A 12,733-nucleotide genomic window follows, 5' to 3' on the forward strand; every position below is an offset into this window, starting at 1 on the left:
CTGGAAGGTTCTCACGGTGGAGGCTCCTGGAAGGTTCTCACGGTGGAGGCTCCTGGAAGGTTCTCACGGTGGAGGCTCCTGGAAGGTTCTCACGGTGGAGGCTCCTGGAAGGTTCTCACGGTGGAGGCTCCTGGAAGGTTCTCACGGTGGAGGCTCCTGGAAGGTTCTCACGGTGGAGGCTCCTGGAAGGTTCTCACGGTGGAGGCTCCTGGAAGGTTCTCACGGTGGAGGCTCCTGGAAGGTTCTCACGGTGGAGGCTCCTGGAAGGTTCTCACGGTGGAGGCTTCTGGAAGGTTCTCACGGTGGAGGCTTCTGGAAGGTTCTCATGGTGGAGGCTTCTGGAAGGTTCTCATGGTGGAGGCTCCTGGAATGTTCTCACGGTGGAGGCTCCTAGAATGTTCTCACGGTGGAGGCTCCTAGAAGGTTCTCACGGTGGAGGCTCCTGGAAGGTTCTCATGGTGGAGGCTTCTGGAAGGTTCTCATGGTGGAGGCTTCTGGAAGGTTCTCATGGTGGAGGCTCCTAGAATGTTCTCATGGTGGAGGCTCCTAGAAGGTTCTCATGGTGGAGGCTCCTAGAAGGTTCTCATGGTGGAGGCTCCTAGAAGGTTCTCATGGTGGAGGCTCCTTGCAGGGAGTAGTACAATGGGCTCAGGGCCTGGATGTCTCTTGATGCCTCTGTCTCTCTTGCAGTCTGACCTCCCTTTTCTATGGAGAGCCGAGTGACAAGGAGAAGTCGCCCTGTGAGACCAGTCCCTCCGACCTCCACAGTAAAGATCTGGTGAGTAACGGGATCATACATGATATGGACTCCATTAGTCTTCTATATTACGTGTGTGGTGACGGGATCCCTGTGTATAACGTGTGTGGTGACGGGATCCCTGTGTATTACGTGTGTGGTGACGGGATCCCTGTGTATTACGTGTGTGGTGACGGGATCCCTGTGTATAACGTGTGTGGTGACGGGATCCCTGTGTATTACGTGTGTGGTGACGGGATCCCTGTGTATTACGTGTGTGGGGACGGGATCCCTGTGTATTACGTGTGTGGTGACGGGATCCCTGTGTATTGCGTGTTTGGTGACGGGATCCCTGTGTATTACGTGTGTGGCGACGGGATCCCTGTGTATTACGTGTGTGGCGACGGGATCCCTGTGTATTACGTGTGTGGCGACGGAGTCCCTGTGTATTACGTGTGTGGCGACGGGATCCTGTGTATTACGTGTGTGGCGACGGGATCCCTGTGTATTACGTGTGTGGTGACGGGATCCCTGTGTATTACGTGTGTGGTGACGGGATCCCTGTGTATAACGTGTGTGGGGACGGGATCCCTGTGTATTACGTGTGTGGTGACGGGATCCCTGTGTATTGCGTGTTTGGTGACGGGATCCCTGTGTATTGCGTGTGTGGTGACGGGATCTCTGTGTATTACGTGTTTGGTGACGGGATCATTGTGTATTACGTGTTTGGTGACGGGATCCCTGTGTATTACGTGTTTGGTGACGGGATCCCTGTGTATTACGTGTTTGGTGACGGGATCTCTGTGTATTACGTGTTTGGTGACGGGATCCCTGTGTATTACGTGTTTGGTGACGGGATCCCTGTGTATTACGTGTTTGGTGACGGGATCCCTGTGTATTACGTGTTTGGTGACGGGATCCCTGTGTATTACGTGTTTGGTGACGGGATCTCTGTGTATTACGTGTTTGGTGACGGGATCTCTGTGTATTACGTGTTTGGTGACGGGATCATTGTGTATTACGTGTTTGGTGACGGGATCCCTGTGTATTACGTGTTTGGTGACGGGATCTCTGTGTATTACGTGTTTGGTGACGGGATCCCTGTGTATTACGAGTGTGGTGACGGGATCCTGTGTATTACGTGTGTGGTGACGGGATCCCTGTGTATAACGTGTGTGGTGACGGGATCCCTGTGTATTGCGTGTGTGGTGACGGGATCCCTGTGTATTGCGTGTTTGGTGACGGGATCCCTGTGTATTGCGTGTTTGGTGACGGGATCCCTGTGTATTGCGTGTGTGGTGACGGGATCCCTGTGTATAACGTGTGTGGTGACGGGATCCCTGTGTATTACGTGTGTGGTGACGGGATCCCTGTGTATTACGTGTTTGGTGACGGGATCCCTGTGTATTACGTGTTTGGTGACGGGATCCCTGTGTATTGCGTGTGTGGTGACGGGATCCCTGTGTATTACGTGTGTGGTGACGGGATCCCTGTGTATAACGTGTGTGGGGACGGGATCCCTGTGTATTACGTGTGTGGTGACGGGATCCCTGTGTATTACGTGTGGGGGGACGGGATCCCTGTGTATTACGTGTGTGGCGACGGGATCCCTGTGTATTACGTGTGTGGCGACGGGATCCCTGTGTATTACGTGTGTGGCGACGGGATCCCTGTGTATTACGTGTGTGGCGACGGGATCCCTGTGTATTACGTGTGTGGCGACGGGATCCCTGTGTATTACGTGTGTGGCGACGGGATCCCTGTGTATTACGTGTGTGGCGACGGGATCCCTGTGTATTACGTGTGTGGCGACGGGATCCCTGTGTATTACGTGTGTGGCGACGGGATCCCTGTGTATTACGAGTGTGGCGACTGGATCCCTGTGTATTACGTGTGTGGCGACGGGATCCCTGTGTATTAAGAGTGTGGCGACGGGATCCCTGTGTATTACGTGTGTGGCGACGGGATCCCTGTGTATTACGTGTGTGGCGACGGGATCCCTGTGTATTACGTGTGTGGCGACGGGATCCCTGTGTATTACGTGTGTGGCGACGGGATCCCTGTGTATTACGTGTGTGGCGACGGGATCCCTGTGTATTACGTGTGTGGCGACGGGATCCCTGTGTATTACGTGTGTGGCGACGGGATCCCTGTGTATTACGTGTGTGGCGGCGGGATCCCTGTGTATTACGTGTGTGGCGACGGGATCCCTGTGTATTACGTGTGTGGCGACGGGATCCCTGTGTATTACGTGTGTGGCGACGGGATCCCTGTGTATTACGTGTGTGGCGACGGGATCCCTGTGTATTACGTGTGTGGCGACGGGATCCCTGTGTATTACGTGTGTGGCGACGGGATCCCTGTGTATTACGTGTGTGGCGACGGGATCCCTGTGTATTACGTGTGTGGCGACGGGATCCCTGTGTATTACGTGTGTGGCGACGGGATCCCTGTGTATTACGTGTGTGGCGACGGGATCCCTGTGTATTACGTGTGTGGCGACTGGATCCCTGTGTATTACGTGTGTGGCGACGGGATCCCTGTGTCTTACGTGTGTGGCGACGGGATCCCTGTGTATTACGTGTGTGGCGACGGGATCCCTGTGTATTACGTGTGTGGCGACGGGATCCCTGTGTATAACGTGTGTGGCGACTGGATCCCTGTGTATTACGTGTGTGGTGACTGGATCCCTGTGTATTACGAGTGTGGTGACGGGATCCCTGTGTATTACGAGTGTGGTGACGGGATCCCTGTGTATTACGTGTGTGGTGACTGGATCCCTGTGTATTACGTGTGTGGTGACTGGATCCCTGTGTATTACGAGTGTGGTGACGGGATCCCTGTGTATTACGAGTGTGGTGACGGGATCCCTGTGTATTACGTGTGTGGTGACGGGATCCCTGTGTATTACGTGTGTGGTGACGGGATCCCTGTGTATTACGTGTGTGGTGACTGGATCCCTGTGTATTACGAGTGTGGTGACGGGATCCCTGTGTATTACGTGTGTGGTGACGGGATCCCTGTGTATTACGTGTGTGGTGACGGGATCCCTGTGTATTACGTGTGTGGTGACGGGATCCCTGTGTATTACGTGTGTGGTGACGGGATCCCTGTGTATTACGAGTGTGGTGACGGGATCCCTGTGTATTACGAGTGTGGTGACGGGATCCCTGTGTATTACGTGTGTGGTGACGGGATCCCTGTGTATTACGTGTGTGGTGACGGGATCCCTGTGTATTACGTGTGTGGTGACGGGATCCCTGTGTATTACGTGTGTGGTGACGGGATCCCTGTGTATTACGTGTGTGGTGACGGGATCCCTGTGTATTACGTGTGTGGTGACGGGATCCCTGTGTATTACGTGTGTGGTGACTGGATCCCTGTGTATTACGTGTGTGGTGACTGGATCCCTGTGTATTACGTGTGTGGTGACGGGATCCCTGTGTATTACGTGTGTGGTGACGGGATCCCTGTGTATTACGTGTGTGGTGACGGGATCCCTGTGTATTACGTGTGTGGTGACGGGATCCCTGTGTATTACGTGTGTGGTGACGGGATCCCTGTGTATTACGTGTGTGGTGACTGGATCCCTGTGTATTACGTGTGTGGTGACTGGATCCCTGTGTATTACGTGTGTGGTGACGGGATCCCTGTGTATTACGTGTGTGGTGACGGGATCCCTGTGTATTACGTGTGTGGTGACGGGATCCCTGTGTATTACGTGTGTGGTGACGGGATCCCTGTGTATTACGTGTGTGGTGACGGGATCCCTGTGTATTACGTGTGTGGGGACGGGATCCCTGTGTATTGCGTGTTTGGTGACGGGATCCCTGTGTATTACGTGTTTGGTGACGGGATCCCTGTGTATTACGTGTTTGGTGACGGGATCCCTGTGTATTACGTGTTTGGTGACGGGATCCCTGTGTATTACGTGTTTGGTGACGGGATCCCTGTGTATTACGTGTTTGGTGACGGGATCCCTGTGTATTACGTGTTTGGTGACGGGATCCCTGTGTATTACGTGTTTGGTGACGGGATCTCTGTGTATTACGTGTTTGGTGACGGGATCTCTGTGTATTACGTGTTTGGTGACGGGATCATTGTGTATTACGTGTTTGGTGACGGGATCTCTGTGTATTACGTGTTTGGTGACGGGATCCCTGTGTATTACGAGTGTGGTGACGGGATCCCTGTGTATTACGTGTGTGGTGACGGGATCCCTGTGTATAGCGTGTGTGGGGACGGGATCCCTGTGTATTGCGTGTGTGGTGACGGGATCCCTGTGTATTGCGTGTTTGGTGACGGGATCCCTGTGTATTGCGTGTTTGGTGACGGGATCCCTGTGTATTGCGTGTGTGGTGACGGGATCCCTGTGTATAGCGTGTGTGGTGACGGGATCCCTGTGTATAACGTGTGTGGTGACGGGATCCCTGTGTATTACGTGTGTGGTGACGGGATCCCTGTGTATTACGTGTGTGGTGACGGGATCCCTGTGTATTACGTGTTTGGTGACGGGATCTCTGTGTATTACGTGTTTGGTGACGGGATCCCTGTGTATTGCGTGTGTGGTGACGGGATCCCTGTGTATTACGTCTGTGGTGACGGGATCCCTGTGTATTACGTGTGTGGTGACGGGATCCCTGTGTATTACGTGTTTGGTGACGGGATCCCTGTGTATTGTGTGTGTGGGGACGGGATCCCTGTGTATTACGTGTGTGGTGACGGGATCCCTGTGTATTACGTGTGGGGGGACGGGATCCCTGTGTATAGCGTGTGTGGTGACGGGATCCCTGTGTATAACGTGTGTGGTGACGGGATCCCTGTGTATTACGTGTGTGGTGACGGGATCCCTGTGTATTACGTGTTTGGTGACGGGATCCCTGTGTATTACGTGTTTGGTGACGGGATCCCTGTGTATTGCGTGTGTGGTGACGGGATCCCTGTGTATTACGTGTGTGGTGACGGGATCCCTGTGTATTACGTGTGTGGTGACGGGATCCCTGTGTATTACGTGTTTGGTGACGGGATCCCTGTGTATTGTGTGTGTGGGGACGGGATCCCTGTGTATTACGTGTGTGGTGACGGGATCCCTGTGTATTACGTGTGGGGGGACGGGATCCCTGTGTATTACGTGTGTGGCGACGGGATCCCTGTGTATTACGTGTGTGGCGACGGGATCCCTGTGTATTACGTGTGTGGCGACGGGATCCCTGTGTATTACGTGTGTGGCGACGGGATCCCTGTGTATTACGTGTGTGGCGACGGGATCCCTGTGTATTACGTGTGTGGCGACGGGATCCCTGTGTATTACGTGTGTGGCGACGGGATCCCTGTGTATTACGTGTGTGGCGACGGGATCCCTGTGTATTACGTGTGTGGCGACGGGATCCCTGTGTATTACGAGTGTGGCGACGGGATCCCTGTGTATTACGTGTGTGGGGACGGGATCCCTGTGTATTGCGTGTTTGGTGACGGGATCCCTGTGTATTACGTGTTTGGTGACGGGATCCCTGTGTATTACGTGTTTGGTGACGGGATCTCTGTGTATTACGTGTTTGGTGACGGGATCCCTGTGTATTACGTGTTTGGTGACGGGATCCCTGTGTATTACGTGTTTGGTGACGGGATCCCTGTGTATTACGTGTTTGGTGACGGGATCCCTGTGTATTACGTGTTTGGTGACGGGATCTCTGTGTATTACGTGTTTGGTGACGGGATCTCTGTGTATTACGTGTTTGGTGACGGGATCATTGTGTATTACGTGTTTGGTGACGGGATCTCTGTGTATTACGTGTTTGGTGACGGGATCCCTGTGTATTACGAGTGTGGTGACGGGATCCCTGTGTATTACGTGTGTGGGGACGGGATCCCTGTGTATAGCGTGTGTGGGGACGGGATCCCTGTGTATTGCGTGTGTGGTGACGGGATCCCTGTGTATTGCGTGTTTGGTGACGGGATCCCTGTGTATTGCGTGTTTGGTGACGGGATCCCTGTGTATTGCGTGTGTGGTGACGGGATCCCTGTGTATAGCGTGTGTGGTGACGGGATCCCTGTGTATAACGTGTGTGGTGACGGGATCCCTGTGTATTACGTGTGTGGTGACGGGATCCCTGTGTATTACGTGTGTGGTGACGGGATCCCTGTGTATTACGTGTGTGGCGACGGGATCCCTGTGTATTACGTGTGTGGCGACGGGATCCCTGTGTATTACGTGTGTGGCGACGGGATCCCTGTGTATTACGTGTGTGGCGACGGGATCCCTGTGTATTACGTGTGTGGTGACGGGATCCCTGTGTATTACGTGTGTGGCGACGGGATCCCTGTGTATTACGAGTGTGGCGACGGGATCCCTGTGTATTACGAGTGTGGCGACTGGATCCCTGTGTATTAAGAGTGTGGCGACGGGATCCCTGTGTATTAAGAGTGTGGCGACGGGATCCCTGTGTATTACGTGTGTGGCGACGGGATCCCTGTGTATTACGTGTGTGGCGACGGGATCCCTGTGTATTACGTGTGTGGCGACGGGATCCCTGTGTATTACGTGTGTGGCGACGGGATCCCTGTGTATTACGTGTGTGGCGACGGGATCCCTGTGTATTACGTGTGTGGCGACGGGATCCCTGTGTATTACGTGTGTGGCGACGGGATCCCTGTGTATTACGTGTGTGGCGACGGGATCCCTGTGTATTACGTGTGTGGCGACGGGATCCCTGTGTATTACGTGTGTGGCGGCGGGATCCCTGTGTATTACGTGTGTGGCGGCGGGATCCCTGTGTATTACGTGTGTGGCGACGGGATCCCTGTGTATTACGTGTGTGGCGACGGGATCCCTGTGTATTACGTGTGTGGCGACGGGATCCCTGTGTATTACGTGTGTGGCGACGGGATCCCTGTGTATTACGTGTGTGGCGACGGGATCCCTGTGTATTACGTGTGTGGCGACGGGATCCCTGTGTATTACGTGTGTGGCGACGGGATCCCTGTGTATTACGTGTGTGGCGACGGGATCCCTGTGTATTACGTGTGTGGCGACGGGATCCCTGTGTCTTACGTGTGTGGCGACGGGATCCCTGTGTATTACGTGTGTGGCGACGGGATCCCTGTGTATTACGTGTGTGGCGACGGGATCCCTGTGTATAACGTGTGTGGCGACTGGATCCCTGTGTATTACGTGTGTGGCGACTGGATCCCTGTGTATTACGAGTGTGGTGACGGGATCCCTGTGTATTACGAGTGTGGTGACGGGATCCCTGTGTATTACGTGTGTGGTGACTGGATCCCTGTGTATTACGTGTGTGGTGACTGGATCCCTGTGTATTACGAGTGTGGTGACGGGATCCCTGTGTATTACGAGTGTGGTGACGGGATCCCTGTGTATTACGAGTGTGGTGACGGGATCCCTGTGTATTACGTGTGTGGTGACGGGATCCCTGTGTATTACGTGTGTGGTGACTGGATCCCTGTGTATTACGTGTGTGGTGACGGGATCCCTGTGTATTACGTGTGTGGTGACGGGATCCCTGTGTATTACGTGTGTGGTGACGGGATCCCTGTGTATTACGTGTGTGGTGACGGGATCCCTGTGTATTACGTGTGTGGTGACGGGATCCCTGTGTATTACGAGTGTGGTGACGGGATCCCTGTGTATTACGAGTGTGGTGACGGGATCCCTGTGTATTACGTGTGTGGTGACGGGATCCCTGTGTATTACGTGTGTGGTGACGGGATCCCTGTGTATTACGTGTGTGGTGACGGGATCCCTGTGTATTACGTGTGTGGTGACGGGATCCCTGTGTATTACGTGTGTGGTGACTGGATCCCTGTGTATTACGTGTGTGGTGACTGGATCCCTGTGTATTACGTGTGTGGTGACGGGATCCCTGTGTATTACGTGTGTGGTGACGGGATCCCTGTGTATTACGTGTGTGGTGACGGGATCCCTGTGTATTACGTGTGTGGTGACGGGATCCCTGTGTATTACGTGTGTGGTGACGGGATCCCTGTGTATTACGTGTGTGGTGACGGGATCCCTGTGTATTACGTGTGTGGTGACGGGATCCCTGTGTATTACGTGTGTGGTGACGGGATCCCTGTGTATTACGTGTGTGGTGACGGGATCCCTGTGTATTACGTGTGTGGTGACGGGATCCCTGTGTATTACGTGTGTGGTGACGGGATCCCTGCGTATTACGTGTGTGGTGACGGGATCCCTGCGTATTACGTGTGTGGTGACGGGATCCCTGTGTATTATGTGTTTATGATTCTGTGTTTATTCTCTTGCAGGGTTTCTGTTCCTGGCTGAGCTCAATTTATCAGATGAAGTAAGAAGATGATGGGGGTGGAGGGAGATGATGGGGTGGATGATGGGGGTGGAGAGAGATGATGGGGGTGGAGGGAGATGATGGGGTGGATGATGGGTGGAGGGAGATGATGGGGGTGGAGGGAGATGATGGGGGTGGAGGGAGATGATGGGGGTGGAGGGAGATGATGGGTGGAGGGAGATGATGGGGTGGATGATGGGGGTGGAGGGAGATGATGGGGGTGGAGGGAGATGATGGGGGTGGAGGGAGATGATGGGGTGGATGATGGGGGTGGAGGGAGATGATGGGGGTGGAGGGAGATGATGGGGTGGATGATGGGTGGAGGGAGATGATGGGGGTGGAGGGAGATGATGGGGGTGGAGGGAGATGATGGGGTGGATGATGGGTGGAGGGAGATGATGGGGGTGGAGGGAGATGATGGGGGTGGAGGGAGATGATGGGGTGGATGATGGGTGGAGGGAGATGATGGGGTGGATGATGGGGGTGGAGGGAGATGATGGGTGTGGAGGGAGATGATGGGGGTGGAGGAAGATGATGGGGGTGGAGGGAGATGATGGGGTGGATGATGGGTGGAGGGAGATGATGGGGTGGATGATGGGGGTGGAGGGAGATGATGGGTGTGGAGGGAGATGATGGGGGTGGAGGGAGATGATGGGGTGGATGATGGGGGTGGAGGGAGATGATGGGGTGGATGATGGGGGTGGAGGGAGATGATGGGGTGGATGATGGGGGTGGAGGGAGATGATGGGGGTGGAGGGAGATGATGGGGTGGATGATGGGGGGTGGAGGGAGATGATGGGGTGGATGATGGGGGTGGAGGGACATGATGGGGTGGAGGGAGATGATGGGGTGGATGATGGGGGTGGAGAGAGATGATGGGGTAGATGATGGGGTGGATGATGGGGGTGGAGGGAGATGATGGGGTGGATGATGGGGGTGGAGGGAGATGATGGGGTGGATGATGGGGGTGGAGGGAGATGATGGGGGTGGATGATGGGGGTGGAGGGAGATGATGGGGTGGATGATGGGGGTGGAGGGAGATGATGGGTGTGGAGGGAGATGATGGGGTGGATGATGGGGGTGGAGGGAGATGATGGGGTGGATGATGGGGGTGGAGGGAGATGATGGGGGTGGATGATGGGGGGGTGGAGGGAGATGATGGGGTGGATGATGGGGGTGGAGGGAGATGATGGGGTGGATGATGGGGGTGGAGGGAGATGATGGGGTGGATGATGGGGGTGGAGGGGGTGGAGGGAGATGATGGGGGTGGAGGGAGATGATGGGGTGGATGATGATGGGGTGGATGATGGGGGTGGAGGGAGATGATGGGGGTGGATGATGGGGGTGGAGGGAGATGATGGGGTGGATGATGGGGGTGGAGGGAGATGATGGGGGTGGATGATGGGGGTGGAGGGAGATGATGGGGGTGGATGATGGGGGGTGGAGGGAGATGATGGGGGTGGATGATGGGGGGTGGAGGGAGATGATGGGGGTGGATGATGGGGGTGGATGATGGGGGGTGGAGGGAGATGATGGGGTGGATGATGGGGGTGGAGGGAGATGATGGGGTGGATGATGGGGGTGGAGGGAGATGATGGGGTGGATGATGGGGGTGGAGGGAGATGATGGGGGTGGAGGGAGATGATGGGGTGGATGATGGGGGGTGGAGGGAGATGATGGGGTGGATGATGGGGGTGGAGGGACATGATGGGGTGGAGGGAGATGATGGGGTGGATGATGGGGGTGGAGGGAGATGATGGGGTAGATGATGGGGTGGATGATGGGGGTGGAGGGAGATGATGGGGTGGATGATGGGGGTGGAGGGAGATGATGGGGGTGGAGGGAGATGATGGGGTGGATGATGGGGGTGGAGGGAGATGATGGGGTGGGAGATGATGGGGGTGGAGGGAGATGATGGGGTGGATGATGGGGGTGGAGGGAGATGATGGGGTGGATGATGGGGGTGGAGGTGGATGATGGGGGTGGAGGGAGATGATGGGGGTGGAGGGAGATGATGGGGGTGGAGGGAGATGATGGGGTGGATGATGGGGGTGGAGGGAGATGGGGTGAATGATGGGGGTGGAGGGAGATGATGGGGTGGATGATGGGGGTGGAGGAAGATGATGGGGTGGATGATGGGGGTGGAGGGAGATGATGGGGTGGATGATGGGGGTGGAGGGAGATGATGGGGTGGATGATGGGGGTGAAGGGAGATGATGGGGTGGATGATGGGGGTGGAGGAAGATGATGGGGTGGATGATGGGGGTGGAGGGAGATGATGGGGTGGATGATGGGGGTGGAGGGAGATGATGGGGTGGATGATGGGGGTGGAGGGAGATGATGGGGTGGATGATGGGGGTGGAGGGAGATGATGGGGGTGGAGGGAGATGATGGGGTGAATGATGGGGGTGGAGGGAGATGATGGGGCTGGAGGGAGATGATGGGGTGGATGATGGGGCTGGAGGGAGATGATGGGGTGGATGATGGGGTGGAGGGAGATGATGGGGTGGATGATGGGGGTGGAGGGAGATGATGGGGGTGGAGGGAGATGATGGGGGTGGAGGGAGATGATGGGGGTGGAGGGAGATGGGGTGAATGATGGGGGTGGAGGGAGATGATGGGGTGGATGATGGGGGTGGAGGAAGATGATGGGGGTGGAGGGAGATGATGGGGTGGAGGGAGATGATGGGGTGGATGATGGGGGTGGAGGGAGATGATGGGGTGGATGATGGGGGTGGAGGGAGATGATGGGGGTGGAGGGAGATGATGGGGGTGGAGGGAGATGATGGGGGTGGAGGGATATGATGGGGTGGATGATGGGGGTGGAGGGAGATGGGGTGAATGATGGGGGTGGAAGGAGATGGGGTGGATGATGGGGGTGGAGGAAGATGATGGGGTGGATGATGGGGGTGGAGGGAGATGATGGGGTGGAGGGAGATGATGGGGTGTATGATGGGGGTGGAGGGAGAGGATGGGGTGGATGATGGGGGTGGAGGGAGATGATGGGGTGGATGATGGGGGTGGAGGGAGATGATGGGGTGGATGATGGGGGTGGAGGGAGATGATGGGGTGGATGATGGGGGGTGGAGGGAGATGATGGGGTGGATGATGGGGGTGGAGGGAGATGATGGGGTGGATGATGGGGGTGGAGGGAGATAATGGGGTGGATGATGGGGGTGGAGGGAGATGATGGGGTGGATGATGGGGTGGAGGGAGATGATGGGGTGGATGATGGGGGTGGAGGGAGATGATGGGGGTGGAGGAAGATGATGGGGGGTGGAGGAAGATGATGGGGTGGATGATGGGGGTGGAGGGAGATGATGGGGGTGGATGATGGAGGGAGATGATGGGGGTGGAGGAAGATGATGGGGGTGGAGGGAGATGATGGGGGTGGAGGGAGATGATGGGGTGGATGATGGGGGTGGATGATGGGGGTGGAGGGAGATGATGGGGGTGGAGGAAGATGATGGGGGTGGAGGAAGATGATGGGGTGGATGATGGGGGTGGAGGGAGATGATGGGGGTGGAGGGAGATGATGGGGGTGGATGATGGGGGTGGAGGGAGATGATGGGGTGGATGATGGGGGTGGAGGGAGATGATGGGGTGGATGATGGGGGTGGAGGGAGATGATGGGGTAGATGATGGGGTGGATGATGGGGTGGAGGGAGATGATGGG

At 55.9% G+C, this 12,733-nt stretch overlaps 1 protein-coding gene across 2 annotated transcripts in view; it reads left to right on the plus strand.

Annotated features, from left to right (window-relative positions):
* TMEM63C (transmembrane protein 63C) overlaps positions 1-12,733 on the plus strand; it is a 50,240-nt gene that overhangs the window by 11,479 nt on the left and 26,028 nt on the right. For both annotated transcript variants that reach the window (XM_056554899.1, XM_056554898.1), the window contains exons 4-5: positions 691-778; positions 9,020-9,057. In XM_056554899.1, coding sequence (XP_056410874.1) covers positions 691-778; positions 9,020-9,057 — 126 coding nt within the window. The remainder of the gene's footprint in view (positions 1-690; positions 779-9,019; positions 9,058-12,733) is intronic.

The sequence above is a fragment of the Hyla sarda genome, unplaced genomic scaffold (assembly GCF_029499605.1).
Source record: "Hyla sarda isolate aHylSar1 unplaced genomic scaffold, aHylSar1.hap1 scaffold_954, whole genome shotgun sequence".
NCBI classification, from domain to species: Eukaryota; Metazoa; Chordata; class Amphibia; order Anura; family Hylidae; genus Hyla; species Hyla sarda.